Here is a 22726-nt window from a genome sequence, read left to right as displayed (position 1 = left end):
CTGCTCACATGTTAAGTTTTAACCCAAAAATGAATTTATCAAATGGCAAAATAAAGCATTGAATTAAGGACCCCAAAGAGGTTGTGTACACCACTAAGAGAATGTCTGGGCATACAAGAAAGGGAGGCTTATTATTAAATGATTTTTTGATTCTGAAATTTTACATATGGTCAATCAAAATCATTCCCTATAAATTCGATTGTCATAATTGTTAAATCGCTTTCCAAATGGCAAATTAGCCATGCTCATCTTGAAAAGTCTCCAGACATGTCAGATAATAGATACTTTTGCCTATAAAATATTGTAAAATTATCAATAAGTCACACTTCTCATTTTGTTAGGACTCCTTAGACATATTAAAATCCCAAGAGGGTCTCCTATTATTGGTGAAGCTTGATTTCGATCCAAAAAGTACGGTTGGAATCTTTGAAAGATCGTTTCGGTCTTGAATCGACTTTGGATTGCTGAAAAATGATGTACATCACCGCCGACGCCAAAGGCGATAGTTGTGTTGGGTTCGTTGAGACCTTCAAAATGGTATATTTTGCGATATATGTTATGTTTTGGTCTAACCCTATTCAGTTTGGCATTTTTAGGTCTGGAGGTATTTCTGTACTTTTTCAGGTTAAAGACTTCTCTATATAATGTTCTTATCTTTGGAAGGACTGTATGAGAGGTTTTGTTACATTTCCAAAAGAGAATTAGATCTGTTCTATTGCTCGGCCATGGATATAGGTTCCCATCTTGGGGGTAAACCACGTAAATCTTTGGTGTTGTGTGTTATGTGTTTTCTCTATTTTTCATTTTCTTCTGCAAGTCGCCATTCTAGGCGTTGTTTTCTTAACATCTACTTCTATCTCAAAATTCTAAGACAGAAAGGTCTCAAAACTAAGATGACCAACTTCATAGTTTTTTCTGGTTTTCCCGTTTCATCAAGCATCCATTTTCAAGAGGAAAAAATGTTCTTACATGTATGATCTTTCATTTTCAAATATTCCCATCTTCTCATACAAGGTTTCATAGCTTTATAATGAGAAGTCCAAAAGTAAGATAGCATGGAACTTAATATATGGTTAAGTTTATGTGTGGACAACATCTCCAACAAATTCAAGCCTTAAATTAATTGCCAACTGACACTTAATAGTCCATACGTAAGAATCCCACTCCCTTTTTAGCGAATGCAAAGGAATTTAAGTTCACCTAAATCGACCAAGGAGTTGTGACTGAAAACAGAGTTCTTTGATGAATCATAGTTGTTGTAATTGTTTCTCACCCAAATTGGTGGTTGCAGCACATCAATTTCCCACAAGCTGCTCATGCTGAGTTTGATAGTATTGCTGCCATCCTTCTCCATCGAGTTGGATTTCAATGGTGAGATTGAAAGTAATCTTACATGTTAGAAGTAATCTTTGGTATACCCCACTAATTACTTTTGCTACATTATACAACTAAGTGCACAGCAGCTCATTCATAAGAAAAGTTTCTAAACACACATGGTAATCAAGAAAAGTGGAATCCAATGAAAAAAATGGAAGTGTGAATCGAGAAAGTGGTAGTAATGTTCCCCCGGACCCGATCTATAGATGCCTCTTTGCCAGTCACTAACTTTTTTCTAGAATATATAAAATAGTATATGAACTTAATTAAAATTTGTGGAGGGTCTCATTTTAAAATCTAAGCAAAAACTGCTCTGCAATTTACTTGCTAGCTAAGAAGTTGTTTTTGCTAAAAAGGGTGGTTGAAATATTATCTAACATCATTTATTCACATTATTTGAACCTCTTTTTCTCTTACCAAATATGGGGAATGTTATTTGATCATGATTCAATTCTCAATGAAATCTTCTATATTAGTTGTTAATCATAATACAGAGCTACCATAAGGGGATTAGTCGACAATGAATGAGAAGGGTACGTAAGATCCAACTAAGATTTCACCTAGCATGTCAGGTCAATGTCACATTCTAGATCATTACGGTATTTATCAATAATAAATAGTCAAGTAAGTGTAACCTAAATTTCTCGATTTAAATAGATAATTATACATCAATTTCACATGATAGAATACATAACATTATATTTTACCAAAAAAAAAATACAAAAAAATACATGACATTATAAAATTATCGTCAAAGCCCTAGTCTATCATAATTTCAATTTCAAAGATTCTATAATTCTAATTAAACCTATTAAATATTTGTACAAATTATTATTAATAGATAATATTAATTTTTTAAAAAATCAAACAATTAACGAAAATGCCAGTAACAGTATACCTGATTTATGTCTAATCAATTACGGAGTTTTCTCTCTCTCTCTTTTACGGGATACAAGGATGAAAACAAACAATTTTTTCAGGGGTATGCTATTTGTCTTCAGTTTTTTGTTTTTATTTTATTTTTATAAAACTTGTCCTCCGTTAAATCTCAACTACATTGGAACACCACATCACCATTTTTTTCTTCAATTTGGATCCTCTTTTGCCGAGCTGCTTGGCAGGACTATGCTGTCTAGACACGGTGAGGCATGTAATGACTGTCTTACCTTTGCCCAAGCAAGGGGAGCTGTCCAATAGGACCGTGCTATCAAGACACGGTGAGATGTGCAATGATTGCCTTACCCCTGCCCGAGCGCCTTGCCCGAATAGGGGTAAGGCGGTCATTATATGCCCCACCCTATCTCTGGACAGAGCGATCCTACCGGGAAACTCGATAGTAGAGGATCTGGACTGTTTTTTCTTTTTAGTTTCTGAGATAAGTTTTCTCTCCTTCTCAACCAAATATGTTGCATTGAGGATGGAGACAAACAACTTTTTCACCAATTCTTACTTTACTATGCATGGGGCCATTTAATTACTGAAAAAATTATTGTATTCTTTGATATCTTTTACCCTAGGGTGCCATGTAACAAATCATAAAAACTAGGTGGTTATCTCGAAAATTCTGTGAACGCACGCGCTCATCAAGAGAAACTGAGAAAACCGGACTCCAATAAAAAAATGGAAATGTGGTCAGGAAAGTGGTAGGAACGTTCCCCAACAACTAAAGGTGCCTCTTTGCCATTCTTCACTTTTTCTTGCATATTCATAGGAACATAAACAGAGTAGTACTGCTCTGCAATTAAATTTCTTGCTAAAGAGTTGTTGCTAGTAGCAATATCAATCAAAGATTGAAGAAGTATTTACATAACATCATTCACCCACTTTTGAAAGGCATTCTTCAAGCAATTTGATAGTGAGAATGGCAGCAGCTCATCATCATCATCATCAGGCCTCTTCTTCTTCTTCTTCTTCTTCATCATCGTCATCATCTTCTTTTACTGGTTCGAGTACTTCTACCTATGAAGTGTTCTTGAGCTTTCATGGCAAAGACGTTCGCACCAATTTCGCAGACTGCCTCTACAATTCTTTGATTGATGCTGGAATTCGAACTTTCCGGGACTCAGAGGAACTCCACAAGGGAAACAAGATTGGGTCGGAGTTAATCGCTGCAATCCAGGGATCGAGAATCTCTATTCCCATCTTCTCGGCAAACTATTCTTCAAGCAAATGGTGTCTCAAAGAGCTAACCCAGATATCTGAGTGCAGAAGAACAATGAATCAGATCGTGTTGCCCATTTTCTACAAAGTTGAACCAAGGGATGTGCGAAACCAGACCGGGATATACGCGAAAGCCTTCGAAGAACACCAGATCAATATGGGAAGCTTGGACGACATGACAATGATGCAAAAGTGGAAGGAGGCTATGAGAGAGGTTGGAGAATTGGATGGATGGCATTCCAAGGAGGATACGTAAGTAGTCCCAACACTTCCTTTTTATTGGTTCCCATATATATATTTTAACTAAGGATTATTATTAATCTTCGATCGATCAAATTAAGTTGGAACTACTCACTGTCTGGTCACTGCTTGATTGTCATCATATAAATATAAGGTCATATTTTGTTAGGGAATATTTTTTCTTGGATGGTATTTAAGGGGGTTTTTTTTTTTTTTGGATGAAAAAAGTAATATCTATATTACTGAAAAGGAGTATTTCATTGTAGCTCTATGATAAAGAGGTTCATTACTTCACCACTTAAAATTAACAGTAGTAAAATTATCAAATTTATCAGCAAGTTCAAAATAGAGATTAATTAAGTTCCAGGGAAGACGAAGGGAGTTTGTAGGATGAAGAAGATCACATAGGTCTTTGTTGTAGCACCGCATTTGCTTGATTTTAATATTTGTCATCTCAGCATACTTCCATCCCTGTAGAATTCCATGGAATTCAGCTTCCATTTCATCTGATGTTGGTAGTCTATCGGCATCTGTTAACATATCCTGGCCAACTAGCAAAATGTAAAAAGCCCAACTTGTTAATCTAAGTTCAGGGTCATATATGTCTCTGCAAATTAAACCGGGGAGTTGCAAATCAATGTTAGAAACCTGTGGGAATAAGTTTGAAACGTGTGTGCATTGCAGGGGTGCCGATGTAGTTAATGAGTTGAAGGGTGGATGAATGCTTAAGTCAGACAACCATTTTAGTACATCCCTTAGCACCAGCATAGGATCAGCCTTGGCCAATCCTTGAATAACTTTATTCCTTACATTCCATATGAAATTACATTTAATAATAAAAACTGAAAAAAACCAAGTTAAAGATTGTTTATAAAATGATGGGCTGGAGAGATGCTCGGTTCTCAATCCGGGGGGCCAGCTGCCCAGATACGCTTAGTCCAATCACATGATAAGAAACGATGCCAAATTGATTCATCACTAAAACCATAGAAAGCACATGTAGGCTCAATGGGCATCCATTTCGAGATAGAAGCTCTGACAGGTAATCTTGCATGTAAGACACATCAAAAGAACATTGAAAATCTTAGATGAATGTTAATTTTCCAAAAAAAATCGCCACCATTTGGATATCATGGGGCAGGGGTGAATAGTTGAAGAAATGAACTTGGTTGCGAGCTGAGTTGAGGACGACCCAATACTAGAGAGGGAACATCTCCAGAAATCATCAGATTTTGAAATATTGCACATTAAAAGAATTTTATTAATGACCACATTAGGAAAACATGAAGAAAGGGCTACAATATTCCAATTAGCATTATCTACAAAGGCATTGACTTTATTGAAACACATGTTATGGTTGATATCAGGGGGAATTGAGTTACCTGGGGTAGATGGGATACAAGGGCCAAACCAGCAAAAAGTATTCTTTTCATTACCCACCTAACAGAAAACCATTTTTTTTAAGTCTGGAAGAACAGCTGCTATGTTGTTCCATGTCCAAGACCCTCTTTTAGCCATGGTTCTGGGGTCAAAAATAGAGGTTCTAGGGAAATATTTTGCTTTTAAGACCCTAGCCCAAATTGATGAATCCTTAGTGAGGAGTCTCCATCCCAACTTTAAAATGAGGGCCTTATTGTGTAAGGGAGATTTCCTAATTCCAAGACCCCCACATAGAGTAGGTTGGTAAATTTTATTCCATCCAATTAAATGACATTTTTTCCTCCCATCAGAGTCATTATTCAAAAAATTGAGGTAGATGGAATCAAAAGATTTGCATATCTTGAAAGGAAATAAAAATCAGGACATGAGATAAGATGGAGTAAATACTAAAACAGATTGAATTAAAATTCTACAATCAGCATAAGAAAGAAAATTAGCTTTCCAATGAGAGAGTTTAGATCTTACTCTATTTACAAGAAAGCTCAAATCTTTACATTTGGATCTAGAGTGGCACAATTTTGCCCCCAAATAAAGGGAATCAGGGGACATTTCCTTCATTCGAAGGAGGGAGCACAGGTTACTTCTCTGGGTCCCCTTTGCATTCTTGCTGAAAAAAATTTTGCTTTTGGAGAAATTCACCTCTTGACCAGTTAGGTCAAAGAAAAGGTCCAATATAGATTTAATAGTAAGGAAATCATCCTCAGTTGCCCTGCAGAAAATAAAAGTATCGTCTGCAAAAAGTAAATGAGAAATTTCTGGGGCATGTCTAGCAATTTTGATTCCTTTGAACAATCCAATATCTCTGTAAGCACCCTGAAGTCTTGAGAGGATCACCATAGAGCAAAAAGAGGTAGAGAACACCCTTGTTGAAGACCTCTAGAAGGTTTAAGAAAATCAAAAGGGCTTCCATCAATTTTAAATGAAAAGGAGGTGGTAGATATGACAGAGTTGATAAGTAATATCCATTTTTCATTGAAACCCAAGAATTGAGATAAATTGTAGATGAGATTCCATTCGACCTTGTCATAAGCCTTAGCCATATCAATTTTAATAGCAGCATACCCAATTTTCCCTTTTGATCGATTAAAATAAGTGAAAATCTCTTGCGTCACAGCAATGCTATTTATAATTTGTCTCCCAGGGATAAAAGCTGCTTGGAAAGATGAAATGAAAGATGGAAGAAGATGTCAGAGTCTATTGGAAATAATTTTTGCCACAATTTTGTAGGACACATTGCATAGGCTTATAGGGCGGAAATCAGTGGCAAAAGAGGCATTTTGCTTTTTGGGAATCATATAGATAAAGAGTGTGGTTGCAACCCGGAGGGAGGAAACCAGACTTATAGAAAGAATGTATCAAGGATTTGATATCCCTCCAAATGTCATCCCAAAACTGGTGATAAAAACAGGCTTGAAAAGCCATCTGGTCCAGGTGCCTTAAAAGCACCAATAGAGAAGACCACTTGTTTAATTCCATTTAGTTGGGGTTGTGAAGTGAGAGAAGCTGCAATCTGGTAATCAATCACTTTAGGAAAGAGGCATTCGATAAAACTAGTATCCAGGGGGTTAGAAGAGGAAAAAATTTTCCTTAAATGATTGGAAAAACTCTTGCAATACCCCTAGGGTCTTCTACTCTAATCCCCAAGTCATCAAAGACAAATGGAATGCTCCTCTTCCTAATATTTGTTTTGGTTATGGAATGGTAGAATTTGGTGATCCTATCACCATCGGATATGAAGGCATGCCTGGACTTTTGAAACCAAAAAGCCTCTTCAGCCGCATTTATCCATTTAATCTTAGAGGCTAGGAGTTGAAGGACCTTAGAATTACATCCCCCTGAGTCTATATTCTCAAGAAGGCTGAATTGATCAAAGTAGTGTGATTTGAGATGGTTGACATGTTGAAAAACATTTTTGTTCCAACTAGCCAGAATCCTGCTGAGGGATGAAAGTTTAGCTTGAAAATTGTTGAGGTACAATTGTTTCCATTTTCCAGAGCAAAAGAAAGAAATTCAGGCTGGTGGATCCAGACAGATTGATAGTGGAAAAGCTTTTTGAAGGATTTCCTAATTGTGGTAGTGCATAGGTAAATTGGGTTATGGTCGGATCCTATAGAAGGAAGTTTATGGAGGGTTGCCCGGGGAAAGTGTTGGATTCAAGAAGGGGAAACTAAAGCACAATCAAGGCATTCTTTGGTGAGTTTGGGAGGCTTCTGTTTATTAGACCAGGTGAAACTGGATCCTGAAGGTTTAATATGTTCCAGAGAATGATCAGATATTAAGGAAAGCAAGGATGTTGAGGAAAGGTGTTGAGTAAATGGGGTTCCTCCGATCTTCTCAGAGGAATCGAGAATCTCATTAAAATCTCCTAAAATGACAAACATGCATAATAGAGTTTTGAGAAATGAATTCAACTCATTCCAAACTGGTAATCGGCTGGATGCATGTGGGGGAGCATATAAATAAATGATACACCAACATGTATTAACATCACGCCAGACATTAATAGCAACAAAGGGCGGGTGTATGTGCAGTATGGAAGTTCTAATGTGGTGAGCAGTAAGGACCCATGAACCTCCTTTGAGGCTTTTAATCCCTTCACTATTATGAAAAGATATGGTCTTGAAGTAATCAATCAGATATTCAAATTTGAAATTTTCATGGTCCTTGCATTTGGTCTCACAAAGGAATATGAGATCAGGTTTAATTTTTTTCACATGGTGGGTTAAACATTGTTTAGTGAAGGTATTGTTGAGACCCCTGGCATTCCAAGACAGAAAAATAATGATAGAAAGATAACCCAAAGAAAAGGAAGACAAGCTAACAGTTAAAACAAAGCACAAAAGAAATAATAGAGGAGATAATATGACAGAACAGGTAAACCTTCAAGGAACAAAAGATCGACGGAGAGCTTTTCGTTCCAGTAAGAGCCAAGCAAGGGATAAAGATAACAGAATAACAAAAAATACACAGAAGTAATTGTAGAACTCAGTAACGAAGTTAGGAGGACTTAACTGGATTGGATTTAGCATATCTGGTTTACTGACAGTATAATCATACTGTTATGGTGCCATACTGTTATGGATTTATTCCTTCTGACTCAGAGGAAGAGAGCTCGGATAGCCATTCCTTCACAAGGGAGATCAAACGAGGATCAGAAGAGGATATTAGAGACTGGGAGAGAAAATTCTTGATATTATCAAGCTCGACCATGACAGGACTGGTCCAAGAGGGGAGGGTAAATTTCCTTTTCTTTGTAGCTGGAAGGGCACTCAGATTCCCGACGAAAAAGCTGGAGTAGAAGGAGCTTGATGCAAACACCTGTGAGGTTATACCCAGACCAGAGAAGTTGAGGCCGGCAAAGAGAGAATTGTGGATGCTGGAATCAAAGATGTTTTGTTGGCTAGTAGAAGCTGTCAACAAGGGGCTTGGAAACGCAGCAGATGGTTGCGGCATTGAGACAAAGGGTGCAAAGATGGGTTCCAAGAATGAGCATTGGAGGTCCTCCGCAACAGAAAAAGAGTGATGGTTCTGGTTGCATGAAGTTCCCATCAAGATCAGGCAAGAAGGAATCATCCAGTGGCATAGTACTTCCCATTTCAATTGGCTGATTGTGGGAGGAGCTAGCAGTAGTTTTTTCCAGAGCCTTGGTTGTCTTGTTCAGGTGTCAGAGTACTGGGGATAGCCGGGGCAGTAGAGGTGTCCATATCAGATTAGGACAAAGACAGTAGCTGACAGGGCCTGGGAGCTGATGAGTCCATGCATGAAATTAACCATCAGAGGTGGGGTGAGGGTGTCATTATAAAAGCCCAAAGGGAGAAGCATTGGATCAGGGGTGCCGTGAAGGTACGGGTAGTGAGACATGTCATGGTAAATTCGACAACAGCAGAAACAGAGTAGCTTTAACTTGTAAAGGAAGATGACATTGTGACTGACCCCACCCTCATCCCAAATCTTGGAGGAAACACTTATAGACCTTTTCTTCTTGAAAGAGACTTTAACTGAGGCCGAATCAAAGGGTAACCCAGCTCCACCGGGTTGAGTTGGAGATCCAAAGACCTTCCTACACATGAGATGGATTGACGGATGAAATTCGCCCATGAATCTGGATCCAAAGAGGGACCAAATCTCTTTCATAGACATAGTAAGGATCATCCACCGAATGTAGTACTAAGTGCAGCAGGTACTTGTCATACCACCAAGGAGCATGAGACATGATAGTTTCTCTTTGCATAGGATGGACCTTTATCTGCTGCTGTAACTGGAGCGCTACTGTGCGCATCGTGCGGCGCAGCAGCAGCCATGTGTGCACAGTGGGGCCCGCTGTGCACACATGGCCGCTGCTGCGCCACACGATGCGCACAGCAGCGGATAAAAATTCGTGTAGTAAGGGAACATTCAACAGTAAAGTTTCCCTTGTCGAAGCAATTCACCGAGAGGGCACCAAAAGGTTCCCAGAGTTGTCTCAAATAGTTGCAGAGGGTGTCTCTAGGGTGTTTAGGAAGCCCAATCGTGTAACCATGGAAGGATCTATCCATAAAATAGTGACGATTGTGGTTTTTGGCTAAAGCGTCCGCAGATCTAGCTTTTTAGAGGGAATAATGTGGAGGATGGGTATCATAATGGCGAGAGCTGTGACAAGTAGATCTCCTATGGTGAAGATCATGTCAAGAACCCGAGGCCCTGGACCTGGAAGACATGGTTGCAAAAGATTTGAAAAAAAGCAAAACAGGGAAAAATTAAAGAGTTAAGGAAAATAACAGGGTATCAACTGGAAGCACTCAACGCTTCAACAACAGAGAATTAAAATGAGCGGCACACTACGCTCTAAACATAGAGCAAAACCCAGGAAAGCCTGCGATGTGCATGCAACCGAAGACAACAAAACCAAAACATCACCATTAGAGGTAACCAGAGACATCAAGATTATAGAGTAGAAGAAGTATATGTAGACACTTGGACATATCGCTTTTACCTAACAAAATCCACCTTAGTAAAACCTGAGCCTAGCTATGGGCTTGAACTTCTTGCCTTGGGCGTGTCCTTTAGAACTTCAGGTGAACTAGGATTCATAATACTTAATTTCCAACCATAAAGGGGAGGGAAAATAGAAAGGAAATTTTTTTTTATCATAGTAAGGGCTATCATAAAATGATGTTGCATTTCGATTTCTTAATTACATTGAAATGTTTTTAATTGATTAGAGAAAAATATTTGTTCTCACCCTATTCTCCTTTCTTTTTTGGTAGGAAATTGCCAATCATGTTTAATATGTATCCACTTTTAAGAAGAATAATTTGGTTTTTAAGAGTACCTGAGGGGAAAAAAAAAATTGGGTTAATTAAGGGCCAACAAATGTGAATAAAATACGAGATCTCGCTTATTATTTTTCTTCATCCTAGTTGCTACTCTATTTGCTTGCTTGTGAACAATTTTGGTGGAGAATATATACTAAAATCTAAACAAAAATAAGACGCAAACACATAGTAACACTTGTATAATTTACTTGTGGTTTCTTCCATGTTGAATTTTTTGATCCGTTTCCTATGTGTATAATTTATCATCCAAAGTATTTATTTATTTTTGTTGCAGGTATGAAGGAAAGTTAATAAAAATAGTTGTTAAAACAGTTGGGCATACATTGAACAAGAGACCCTTGAGCGTTTCTAACAACCTAGTTGGAATCCAATTTCATATAAAAGAAATGTTGATGCTGTTAGATATTGAATCTAATGACCGAAAAATTGTGGGGATCCATGGCCTTGGTGGCATTGGAAAGACAACGATCGCTAGGGCTGTCTACAATAGAGTCTTTCATAACTTTGAAGGTTGTAGCTTTATTGCAAATGTTCGAGAAACTGCTGATCAACGTTATAATGGACTTGTTCATTTGCAAAAGCAACTTATCTTGGATATCCTGAAAGAAGGAAATGAAGATATTACTAGTGTGGATGATGGAATTAAAGTGATCCAGCAAAGATTCTGTGCAAAAAAAGTTCTAATTGTTCTTGATGATGTGGATCGGGATATTCAAGTAAAATCTTTGGTTGGGGACCGCAAATGGTTTGGTGTTGGAAGTAGGATCATTATCACAACTAGAGATAAGCAAATTTTATGTGTTCAAGACGCAGAAGAGATTTATGAGCCCAGAGTAATGCATAAAGATGATTCTCTTCAACTTTTTAGCCATCATGCATTTAGAAGTGAACAACCTCCAGAAAATTATTTGGATCTCTCAGAAGCTATGGTAAAAACTACTGGAAGACTTCCCTTGGCTCTTGAAGTTATTGGTTCATCTTTATATTTAAAGGGAAAAGTAGTATGGGATGGCATGCTAAAAAAGTTGCAAAAAGTCCCCAATAATGATGTCATGGAAAGGTTGAAAATAAGTTATGATGCATTAGAAGATGAGCTTCAACAAATGTTTCTTGATACTGCTTGTTTTTTCATCGGAATGGATAAAGATATTATTTGTCACATATGGGATGGGTGTGGGTTTTTTTCTCAAGTAGGGCTTGATGCTCTTTGTGTAAGGTCTTTGGTAACGATTAGTGAAAAAGGTGAGTTAGGTATGCATGATCTACTTCGGGATCTTGGAAGGAATATTGTTCATCAAGAGAACATCGATGAACCAGGGATGCGTACTCGAATATGGTCTCAAGAGGATGCCTTGGATGTATTGGATAGACAAACGGTAGGTATTGAATACATTTGTTATTTTTTTGAGTAGTTTGTGAGTTAGTTCTTTAATGACTTTTTTTTTGGTTTATTACAATAACCTTAGTTTGGTACTTAATTAGTTTCCGTTCTCTATTTTGTAGGGAACAAATAATGTTAAGGGATTCAGTATTGACTTTGGACATATATCAAGGAGCCAATGTTTGATGGGTGAAGGACTTGCTACAATGACAAGACTAAGGTTACTACAAGTCAATTCCGCACAATATTCTGGAAAGTTCACCAATTCTTTTTCAGAACTGAGATGGCTTAGTTGGAGAGGATGTCCCGAACAATATGCATTATCCAATTTTCATCCATGTAAACTGGTAGTTCTTGATCTATCGTATAGTAAGATCACCGAAAACTGGATGGGTTGGAACTATATCAAGGTCTCAGAAGAACTTCCCTCTTTTATTTTATTTGTTTATATCAAAAGTCTTTCAAAAAAAATTCAACTTTTCTTTTAGTCCTTTTTAAGCTAATAAGTTATTATATATATATATATTTTATTTTGTAGGTGGCAGAAAAACTAAAAGTTCTAAATCTCACGTCTTGTGATCGACTATGTAGTACTCCCGACATTTCAGCAAATCAACACTTGGAGGTATTTCTTCTAAAAAACTGTAAAAATTTGGATGAAGTCGATACATCCATTTGTTGTCTCACGAACTTAGTCATATTAAACATGAGTGGCTGCGGGAGACTAAAGAAATTGCCTGAGAAATTGGGCAGTTTGGTATCCTTGACAGAACTTGATTTAGGATGGTGCAAGAGTCTAGTGGATCTCCCAAGTGAAGTTTGTAAGTTGAGTTCTCTCAAAAAACTCAATTTAATAGGATGCCAAAATCTAAAGAAATTGCCAGAGAAATTTGGCCGCATGATATCCTTGATAGAACTTGGTTTAACTTTTGTCGAGAGTGTGGTGGATTTCCCAAGTGAAATTTCTCAGTTGACTGCTCTCAAAAGCCTCAGTTTAGGTTCATGCAGAAGTTTGACATCCATCTCATGTATTCCCTCAAGTTTGACCCGCCTTCATGTTAGTGGCTGCGGTTCAATTCGATACATCTCAGGTCTTCACTCCGCAAGTTTGACCAGCCTTGATGTTCACAACTGCTCTTCAATTGGATACATCTCAGGTCTTCACTCCACAAGTTTGACCAGCCTTGATGTTCGCGACTGCTCTTCAATTCGATACATCTCAGGTCTTCACACCACAAGTTTGACCAGCTTTTCTGTTTGGAACTGCTCTTCAATTCAATACATCTCAGGTCTTCCCTCAAGTTTGACCTACCTACATGCTCTGAATTGCAAGGCAATGGTAAAACTATCAAGTACATCAGGAGAAGGCTTGAGAAATTTAAAGACATTAAAGCTTTCTGACTGTGAAGGCCTAGAAGAAATTGAAGGTGTTGACGACAAATTGGACTCCCTGGAGGTCTTCAATATTTTTTACTGCAAATCATTAAAAAAATTACCAAAACTGACGGGGTCGAAAAATCTCAGGATTTTAAACCTTTATGAGAACGACTTCATAACCGATTTTGAAGGCGAGGGGATGGAATCTCTGGAGGTGTTGGAGATAAGGTATTGCATATCATTAAGAAAAATACCATCTCTGCGAGATTCGAAAAGGCTGAGGATACTAAAAATCGAAGACTGTCCGAAATTATCAGAGATTGAGGGACTTGAGGACTATGAATCCTTACAAGAATTATCAATTAATGGGGTCAGATCATTAAAAACATTACCGGAGGATATCTCAACCACCCTGGAGAAGAACCTGAGCTATTTACGTATCAATGACTGCTGCTACTCGATGGAAAGATTACCTGATCTTTCAAACTTTAAAGAGTTGAGGGAATTATATATTGGACATTACAGGAAGTCAATGTTACGTTTGTGGGAATTAAAGATTGAGGAGATTGAGGAGGATTGGAGGAGGTTATCAACCAAAATTCCAGGCCTTGACAGATTGGCGGAGTCCTTGCGAAAATTGGGAATAACAGGATGCAGAGGCATTCGAGGATTACCGGATCTATCAAACTTCAAAAAATTGAATTATCTGATGATTGGAGATTGCAAGAATCTAACGGAGATTCATGGTATCAACAGATTGGAAAACTTAGAGTTTTTGGAAATTAGTGGATGCGAGTCATTAAAACAAAGATTACTGGATCTGTCAAACTTACAAAAATTGAATTATCTCAGGATTGAAGGATTTAAGATTCTAACCGAGATTCAGGGTATTGAGGTATTGGAATCCTTAAGCTATTTGGATATAAGTAGGTGCGAGTCCTTGGAAATATTACCCGATCTGTCAAATTTGAAATACCTAATTACGCTAAATGCTAATGACTGCAAGAAGCTAACTGAGATTCAAGATGGTAATAATGGATTGAAATCTTTGAAATACTTGAATGTTAAGGGTTGTATATCCTTGGAAAAATTACCAGATCTGTCAAAGTCGAAGAAATTGCTGTCTCTAAATTATGTGTCCTGCTTTCGCCCAACTGATATTGCTCGAATAGAGAAACTCTTGATCGATGGTGGGTGCACAAAATTACAACTAGGTTTTGTCAAACCTGCCGACACACCCAGTATCATTTCATTGTTCATGACAAATTTATTCAAGGTACTCCTCTCTCTCTCTCTCTCTTCAAATGAATCTGACTTTTTGGCATTTAAAATTCAGTCTGGTTTTATTGAATGTGCTATTTTTGCCATGTGAAAAAAATTAAAGTGGCACTTTTAGTCGGTGTGTCTGAAGCCCACTCCATTTTTTAAATTTTCATCCATGCCCCTACCTCAATATGTTCAGTAAAGTGGATGCTTGATGATGTAGCACAGTAGCTGATGTGAAATTGATGACCTAGTTGTTGGGAACTTTTACTCTATAAAATTTGAGATGGGAGAAAGATCATCTTGAAATATTTGGTTGGGACAGAAAATTCCAATATGTATATATGAACAGTGGACATATCAATAGTTTTCCCATTAATTTTTTTTTATTTATGCTTGAAGATGTAAGCAACTAATCATCAAAATTATTACAGGTCCAATCTTCTCTCAAGAGGAGCTTCAATACTCTGTTTCTCTCTCGCTCTGTGTGTGTGGCTTTTATTTTTACGCCTTTTCTGTTTTCTGTTGTTAAGGCTCCATTAGTTTTGCTAAATTATGAGCTTTTTCGCCTTCTAATCTCCTGTTTTAATTTTGTGTGTGACTTATGGACTTTTTTATTTTCATTTTCAATTTTAGTAGCCTTTGTTTGCATGATATAGCTGCTTATTTTTTTTTTTCCTTCTGTGTTTTTTGTTGTTGAAGCTCCATTAACTCTGTAAAATTTTGGGATTTTTGGCCCTTTGCTTTCCTGTTTTTTAACATTAATAAGTTCTTCTTTGCTAAAAAATTGATATCAACTAATCTTCTCAAAATCAGATCATTGGAAGGTTTTGATTTGGTAAAAAAGGACAAGGAGAGACCAGTCAATGCAAAGCTGTTGGGTCATGTGATCACCTTCCTTTTGATTGGTTTCTCAAGTGACAAGTGCCCTTCCCAAAAGACAACCCCCATGATGATTAGTCCAAGATGTAGCTTGCAAGTTAATCAAAGTAACATCCAAGGTATGGACATTGTTTCACAGACCTCACTAAATTCAATTGTCAATCTAAATTCAGTCTGTAAATTTTGCCTTCTATTCACAGTTTCTTCAATAAAATCCTTATTTATTTGTTAATCCTTAGCGTCAAAGTTTTATTTCATTCTAGTTCCTTCTCATAATGAATAAGCAGATCTAGAGCAACGCAAAACAGTTTCACAACAAACCTACTTCATTAACCGAACTTCTATAAGGACCAAATCAAATTTCAGCAAGAGACAGTAGTTCATGTTGCATGGCTCTTGATCCATTAATCATCTTTCATCTAATGCTTTAGCTCCTTGATCTGTTTTCATATTATGGCATTGATAGCATTATGTTTGTTGTTTAGACAGGAAATTACATGTTTTCACCTCCCATTATTAACATCCATGGTTATTGATATATTGCCATTGTTAGGTACTGCATTCACAATGACATGGTTCATGTGCATTGAGATTTATCACCTATACTGGAAGGGTCATCCACTTTGATGAGATGTTCGGAGGTGGAGATAGCTACATAGAGTTGTACGTGTATGCAAAGGAAACCTGCCATGCATAAGACAATTGTTGCTTGTGACTTCTACGTAATTGGTCCTTGGAAGATTTGTATTCTTTCATAGTCTTCAGCAAGGTTAATTGGAAGGTTTGTAACATTTATTGAGCTAGCATATCTCTACTGCAAATACACTTTAAGCTAATTTTGGGCAGTTTGGGCCTTGAATGAACTTGTGAACAAGCAGGGCAATCATATTTTTATCAGCCAGATATAGTTCTTTCTTTTGGCCAATATGATTAAGATTATTAGTGAAGGAAAAATTGGTAGGCTATTTATTTTCCACATTACCTTTCATACCCTGCTTGATTTAGCATATACAGACAAACTGTTTTGTGGATTGAGTAAAACGTTTTCAAATTTTTGTAACCTATATCGTCTGCACCATGTTCCTTTACTTTGCTGCAGCTGTCTTTGCTTCCAATTTCGTTCTTGGTGCATATGAAAGATATACAACACTGTTAGAGCTACCACAAAGCTACCTGTTTCTAATAATAGCAGAATGAGGTTTCATGCTATGCCTCAAAGTCCTCTTGATTCAGCAAGTCTTTTGTGAGTATATACTAAGGCCATATCTTTATGTTTTAACTTTTTAATTGGGCTGACTCTTAGTATGTGAGACTTCCATGTATTTGTTTCAAACTATTTGATTAATGACGCACTAGATGTAGGGTGGGCTAGATATCGTTCTAGCTCAAATGACCTTGAATCCACAAGTTAAGGGATAAGGACGAAAACGTCAAATTTCAATTGATTTCAAGATGAACCTTATAAACCCTGAAGAGACCTTATATAATAGTTCAAATACAATTCAAAATTCAAAATGTGCTAAAATAAAAAATTCAAATTTTAAACTTCGGCTGGCTTTTTTGCCTTCAAAACGCGCCCGGATGGCCACAAAATGCATACATCAGCGCCATAGACTCTGCCCCCTGAAGAGCTTCTCGAGATCTTCGATTTAATATATGATTTGACCCATCTCGCTTAGTACCTCCGACCACTCCGGGTGGACTTTTTCTGGTCCAATCGGTTCTAATACTCCTTTGATATCTCCTCTACATCAGTTAAACTTGTATGCGTTACAAATATGTTAGGCCATATACAACTGTAATAAGGAGAATAGGTACAATCAGAAAATGGCCCACACTATAGGGAAGAGAAGGTTGGTACAAAAAAGAGAGGAAGGTAATATAAAGGAGAGTAGATGCATATAATAATCTATACATAAATCTTGTTTATATATTTTGTGACCACTCAAATACCCCACTTCTAATGTTGAATATATATTTTTTGTTTAGCATAAGGAGAACCCAGATGGAGTGCCTCCCTCTAGGTTGGAGCTTTTTATATACACAATACTAAGAAGGGTGGACCTCCTGTAAGCAACACATCAGTGGAGAGAATGGTATGATTATTAAACCAATAGTTATCCTATGCTAAGTTGATCAACGAATTCCGGGGATTTTTTTTTCCTTTTTCATTTTCACCTCCTATGAAAGTATTATTGTCCCATTTCCCATTCCCTTTCCTCTCCTCTTTGGTGCTAAGATTTGGTAGAGGGGAAATCCAGAATTTGGGATCCACATGAGAGGTAGCACATTTTGCTACGCTGTGAGATTTTATTCTTTGGAGTTGTAGACTTGTAGCCGAGAATTCTAAATTTCACCGCATTCTAGGCTACAACTTGGGACCCGTGGATTGAAAACCATAGTAGGTTTATTTGATTAGATGGGCATATGATAAAACAACCAAAATTTCAATGAGAGAGCTGTGATGCCTTCAATGCTACCCAGGAAACTCAACCCTTTGTGACCCAAATGACAACAAGAATCAGTTGCATGAGCCAAACAAGTTCTTCTGAGAAGAAACACTGTAGAAACCAGAAGTACACAGTAGCTTTAGATTTGAATAGCATTCCATTATTTATAATTTGTTGTTCAGACTTCAGACTAGTTAAAGAATTTTGATTTGTGATTTCCATTGGTGGTGCAAACATGTTTTTTTTTAGCTTTTTGGCTGCTATCAAAGCTTTGGCACCCTTGAGTAACTAATGCTATCGCGGTTACCCACGGTTTTTACATATTATTTAACTGGAATTGCGGATGAGGTAACTTCGCAAGTTGGAATTGTTGAAAACTTGAAGGTAGCAAAATTTAAATTAGAGTTATAAGTCTTTCTACATATTTTGTTAGTTTTAATACAGAGCTGGATTTTCTTAGTCGGTTTGTGGTCAAATCAAATTAGTAATATGCCATGTTTCCTTAATTCTCAACATAAGATCACACTCTAGCTAGAGGGAATGGTGGAGACCAACTTGTTGGGCTAAGGCCTTGAAGAGTAGCTGAGCCATGGATTCCATTTGTAGATGAAACACAGATAAAACTGACAGTAGAAAAGAACATAGAACTTAACAATATGATGGAATCACATCTATGGCACTAAGTGCAATTCTTGGTAGTCATTAAACAAGACATTCAATGCTTTTTTTTTCCCAGCCTAATAGGTCAAATGAGCAGTTCATAGATTTTTTTTGATAGACAACCTAGTGTTTTATGCAACAATATGATGATTGATTTCTTTGCTGAGCCTTTGGTATATTCTCATGGTCTCACTTTCATTTTTTGTCTTCACATCCCTCAAGTCCAAACCGTGGAGCACAATATATCTTCTCCTCTGCCAAGAAACAGTCCTGATCTAAGTGGAAACCTTACTTAGGTTTTCCTGTGCAGATTTAGGCTGGCTCAACTTAGAATGCATTTGGGTTAAGTGGGTTGGATTTGGGAGGCTAAACCAAGCCCAAAACCTCACAGGCAGAGTGTGCCAGATCTTAAAAACCAAGGATATTTTTGTCTATGTATAGTATGTCTGGTGGATGAGATGCCTCTTTACTCTGTTTGTCAGCATAGGGTTTTCGTTGCTTTATAATGGAAGAGCTGTCATGCAAAACAAGCAATACTTCAAAGAAGAGAAAGAGTAGAAGCAGAAATGGTGACTGGATGGAGAGATTTCCCCTTTTCTTCCTATACGCTAGCCGCTTCCATTGTTGGTGTTACAGTTTCAAGCCATTCATGTTCCACTTCAAGAGCTGCTGCTCTTCAAGGCAGTTATTCTACAATCCATTGCAGATTAACATGAAGAATAGAAGCAGTCAATGCAGTAAGAATGTAGCCATAGCTTTCCTTGTATGAACAAATACATCACTCAGGCTTCCTATACTAAAAGCTGCCTACTTCTCCTTTGAAATCAACCGTCAAGATGGGAGCTGTCAAAAGTACCACCACTGTAGTCGGACACTGTAGACACTAAATTTTGTCCCCCCTCGGCGATGATGACAATAGGACATGGACAGACATCGGTATCTCTCTCAAGAAGGACTTTTGCCCCTACTTCTAAGCCAAATCACATTGACATACCTAAAAATGACTTATAAGACCCTTTTACCAAATGCTGAAGGAGGTACTGCTCACCTTCCCCGACCACTTTTATGAAGAGTCAAAAGAGAGGAAAAAACCCAGAAAAACCCCTGAGAGACCCAAAAATCCCATTGGGAGCCCAAAAACACGTGCGCCACAAAAAAGGACAAACGTCACCATAGTGACATCATCCACGACGCCGTGGAATTTTTCTCTATGGCACTGTGAAGGCTTCCATGGCGCTGTGGAGGACCCCACACGGCGCCGCATTTTGCGGGGTACCCCTATAAATTGGAGGGTCCCCTTCCCCCAAAAAAGGAAGTAGAGTGAGGGAGAGGGTCCCAACCCTATTTTCGGCCCTTTTTCTCTCTTTGAAGCCCCTTTTTAGTGATTTCGAATGAGGATTCTCCTAAGCCTCGGGTAGATCCTTTAATTACCCCAAAACAAGGAAGAAAGGGTTTTTTTCCCTAGTTTATCTTTTCCGAGAGTAGGGAATCACTCTGACAATGGCAATAGGTAGATCCTTTGGTTATCCCGCCTAAAAAGTAATCCTACTCACTACCTCTCCCAGTTGTTATTCGGTCTGTAAACAGATAACAAAGAAGCCTTTATTACAGCCGTTATTCTGTCTGTATACAGATAACGAGAATCCCTCATACAGCCGTTGCTCTGCTTGAAGTCTGAGTAACGAAACCCATCTCATATAGTCTTTACTCTGTTCGACAAGAGATAGGCAAGCCGATTGTCTGTCTCCACCTGAGCCGTGGGATATTGCATATCTCGCATTTCGTATATTTTCTTTTCTTTCTTTTATTTCTTTGGCAGGTATCTGTCTTTTTCTTTTATACTATTTTTGGCACAATGTAGACCATTAAAGTAGTCCTCTGTAGTGTACATAGTAAATGATTTTTTATTTTCTTTGTCATGTTCGATGCATCATAATCTAGCCTTACATGTTGGTATATGACACATTATTAAGGGAGAATTTTTTGAAATCTTGCATCTAGTAGAAAGACCGGTTTGATCGGGAATGGGGTGCTAATACCTTCCCACGCTCATAAGCCGACCACTTACCCATAATCTCTGACTAGACCATACAGAATCACGTAGCCCTTTCCGCTAACCCATTGGGTCCTAGGCCCTAACCTTAGGTGGCGACTCCATTTATTTTAATCGATGAAGCATGACCCTAATCCCCATAATGATGTATCGAAATGATACGCCATAATTCATGAAAGGCATATCTTGTCGCCATAAGGCCGAGGAAACCCCATCCCGGGGACCGCGGTACTTATAGACACGTCTATAGCTGTTGGTTAGTCGTTATACCTTCTCTGTTGGCCATTGCAATGGGCAAGGTATCTTGGTAAATGAGTCTAGTTACTTAATCCTTATATACCTTGGTGATAATGATCATGAATTTTAATGACAAATATCTTCTTAGATCTTTATCATGGTAATTTCTCTCAGATTTCAATTTGTATTCAGGTTCAGCAAGTAATATTTATAATAATGCTTTGGATAGATTTTGTTTACATATTTGCTTCTCTACCACTCTATAAGAAAAGGATCCAACACAATTTGGTTAGAAGTGAAGCGATATCAAATATGCATTGGTAAAATGAAGTCAAATGAAAAAAGCATAAGAAACCTTTCAATAGGTGAGATTTGGTTGGAAGTAAAGTGGAAAAAGGAAAAGGATTTTATTTCTCTTTTGGCTTTTTCACTCACTTCAGTTGAATCACTTCTAACCAAATGGATCTGTAGGTTACCAATCAGTTCTCTCATGGCAAATACGTCTTTCTGATGAAAGATTAAAACAAGAAAGGATCTTTAGTCCTTTGTGCCCCCTGCCCCAGCAGCACCACAAATTCAATTTTTTTTTGTTAGAATAGAATTGGAACATGAAAGGAATTAGCAATGGATTTTATTAGAATAGAATGAATGAAATAATCAACAGAAAACTGAAAACCAACCAAAAAATGGGATTAGTTAACCACCTTGGGCATTGCCATCAGCATAAAAGAAGTCTGACAGATAAAGAACCAACAAACTAATTAGTCAAAATGAAACCGAGGCCTCCGTTTACCATATCATCCTTTCGTAAGGTGGATTGGGCCTTGGAGTGCTAGTGAGAGGAATGATTAGCTTTGACATTTAAGACATTCCCTCCAATGTAGTTAATGATCCGAGAAATCGACATTGGGACTTATATGGTTTTGTCTCTTTGCATGTTTAATTAGTAGAAGAAATTTACAATTAAGTCCAGGAAAACCATTGTAACTGATCCAAGACTGTATTTCTCTTCTTTTTTTAGATTAAGGAATTTGGAATTGAGTTCAGGAATCTGTAATCTTTCCCACACACTCACTCACTATCTTTAATACGACTTGCAGACATAGATGTTAAACCTCCTCAATAAGAAACCTGAGGAAACACAAAGGGATAAGGCAGTGCATGTGGAGATCTTCACCCAAGTAATGGGAGACTCATGCCGGGTGTGCTTGGCAGGAATTGGAATACATCCTATGGATTTAAATGGGCCATCAAGTAGAAAATGTGTTGCCGTTATGTGGGAGCATACCAGGTTGGAGAGTGAGGTAAGAGCATTGATAAAGAGTCTTGAAGAACAAAACGAAGAAATCTCTTTAATGCAGTCCCTACTTAATATGTTAATGCAACTTGTGGTAGGAAACAATGCAGCAGGCACACAGATCACAAATGTTTGTACTTACACACTGATTCTTTATATCTTATAGAGAGCTACCCAGTGCATGAGTCTTCTGCTACTGTTGCATTTATGAGGGGCAAATGTACTCAGCCTTACCCCCTGCTTTGCTGCTTTGCATTAGCAGGAGAGGCTGTTTCAAATTCTTTACATCTTATAATGTCTTTAATATAGTCTGTTCAGTGAACTTCCTCCTGCCATTCTAGTAGGTCGGGTAAACCTTGGGCAGTCTATCACCCTCGTTGGAGGAGGAGCGTCCTGCTCGAAGGCCGCCACGACACCTGGCGTAAGAAGAACGAGAAGTTGATTGGTTTAGGAAATTGAAGGGGGATATCCCGGAATTCACGGGGAATGAAACCCCTGATGAAGTTGTCGACTGGTTGGCGTTAGTAAATGAAGTTTTCGATGCCAGATCAGTATCGGAGGACAAACAGGTTAGCATCATGGTGATGCGATTGC

At 37.9% G+C, this 22726-nt stretch overlaps 1 protein-coding gene and 1 long non-coding RNA gene across 2 annotated transcripts; one reads left to right on the top strand and one right to left on the bottom strand.

Moving 5' to 3' along the window:
* The first annotated feature begins 1897 nt into the window (after window positions 1-1897).
* On the top strand, window positions 1898-14448 carry LOC122639164 (disease resistance protein RPV1-like). Its single transcript, XM_043831993.1, has 6 exons — window positions 1898-1910; window positions 3345-3789; window positions 10807-11908; window positions 12036-12323; window positions 12452-14318; window positions 14360-14448. Exons 1-6 carry the CDS (start codon window positions 1898-1900, stop codon window positions 14446-14448), a joined length of 3804 nt encoding a protein of 1267 aa, XP_043687928.1.
* Window positions 14449-15023: 575 nt separating this feature from the next.
* On the bottom strand, window positions 15024-22031 carry LOC122640220. Its single transcript, XR_006329636.1, has 3 exons — window positions 21905-22031; window positions 16512-16518; window positions 15024-15034 (listed from the first exon to the last, which is right to left on the bottom strand). It is a non-coding gene; the product is annotated as an uncharacterized LOC122640220 (long non-coding RNA).
* Between the last annotated feature and the right edge of the window lie 695 nt (window positions 22032-22726).

The sequence above is a fragment of the Telopea speciosissima genome, chromosome 9 (genome assembly GCF_018873765.1).
Source record: "Telopea speciosissima isolate NSW1024214 ecotype Mountain lineage chromosome 9, Tspe_v1, whole genome shotgun sequence".
Lineage (NCBI taxonomy): Eukaryota > Viridiplantae > Streptophyta > Magnoliopsida > Proteales > Proteaceae > Telopea > Telopea speciosissima.
Note: the sequence above shows the minus strand (reverse complement) of the source record. Positions and strands in the feature narration are given on the sequence as shown.

Excerpts from the sequence above, each read along its gene's own strand:
- LOC122639164 (XM_043831993.1), top strand. Across the intron at positions 12,324-12,451 it reads TGGGTTGGAACTATATCAAG|GTGGCAGAAAAACTAAAAGT; the intron begins GTCTCAGAAGAA and ends TTTATTTTGTAG. Across the intron at positions 14,319-14,359 it reads GCTAACTGAGATTCAAGATG|GGTTGTATATCCTTGGAAAA; the intron begins GTAATAATGGAT and ends TTGAATGTTAAG.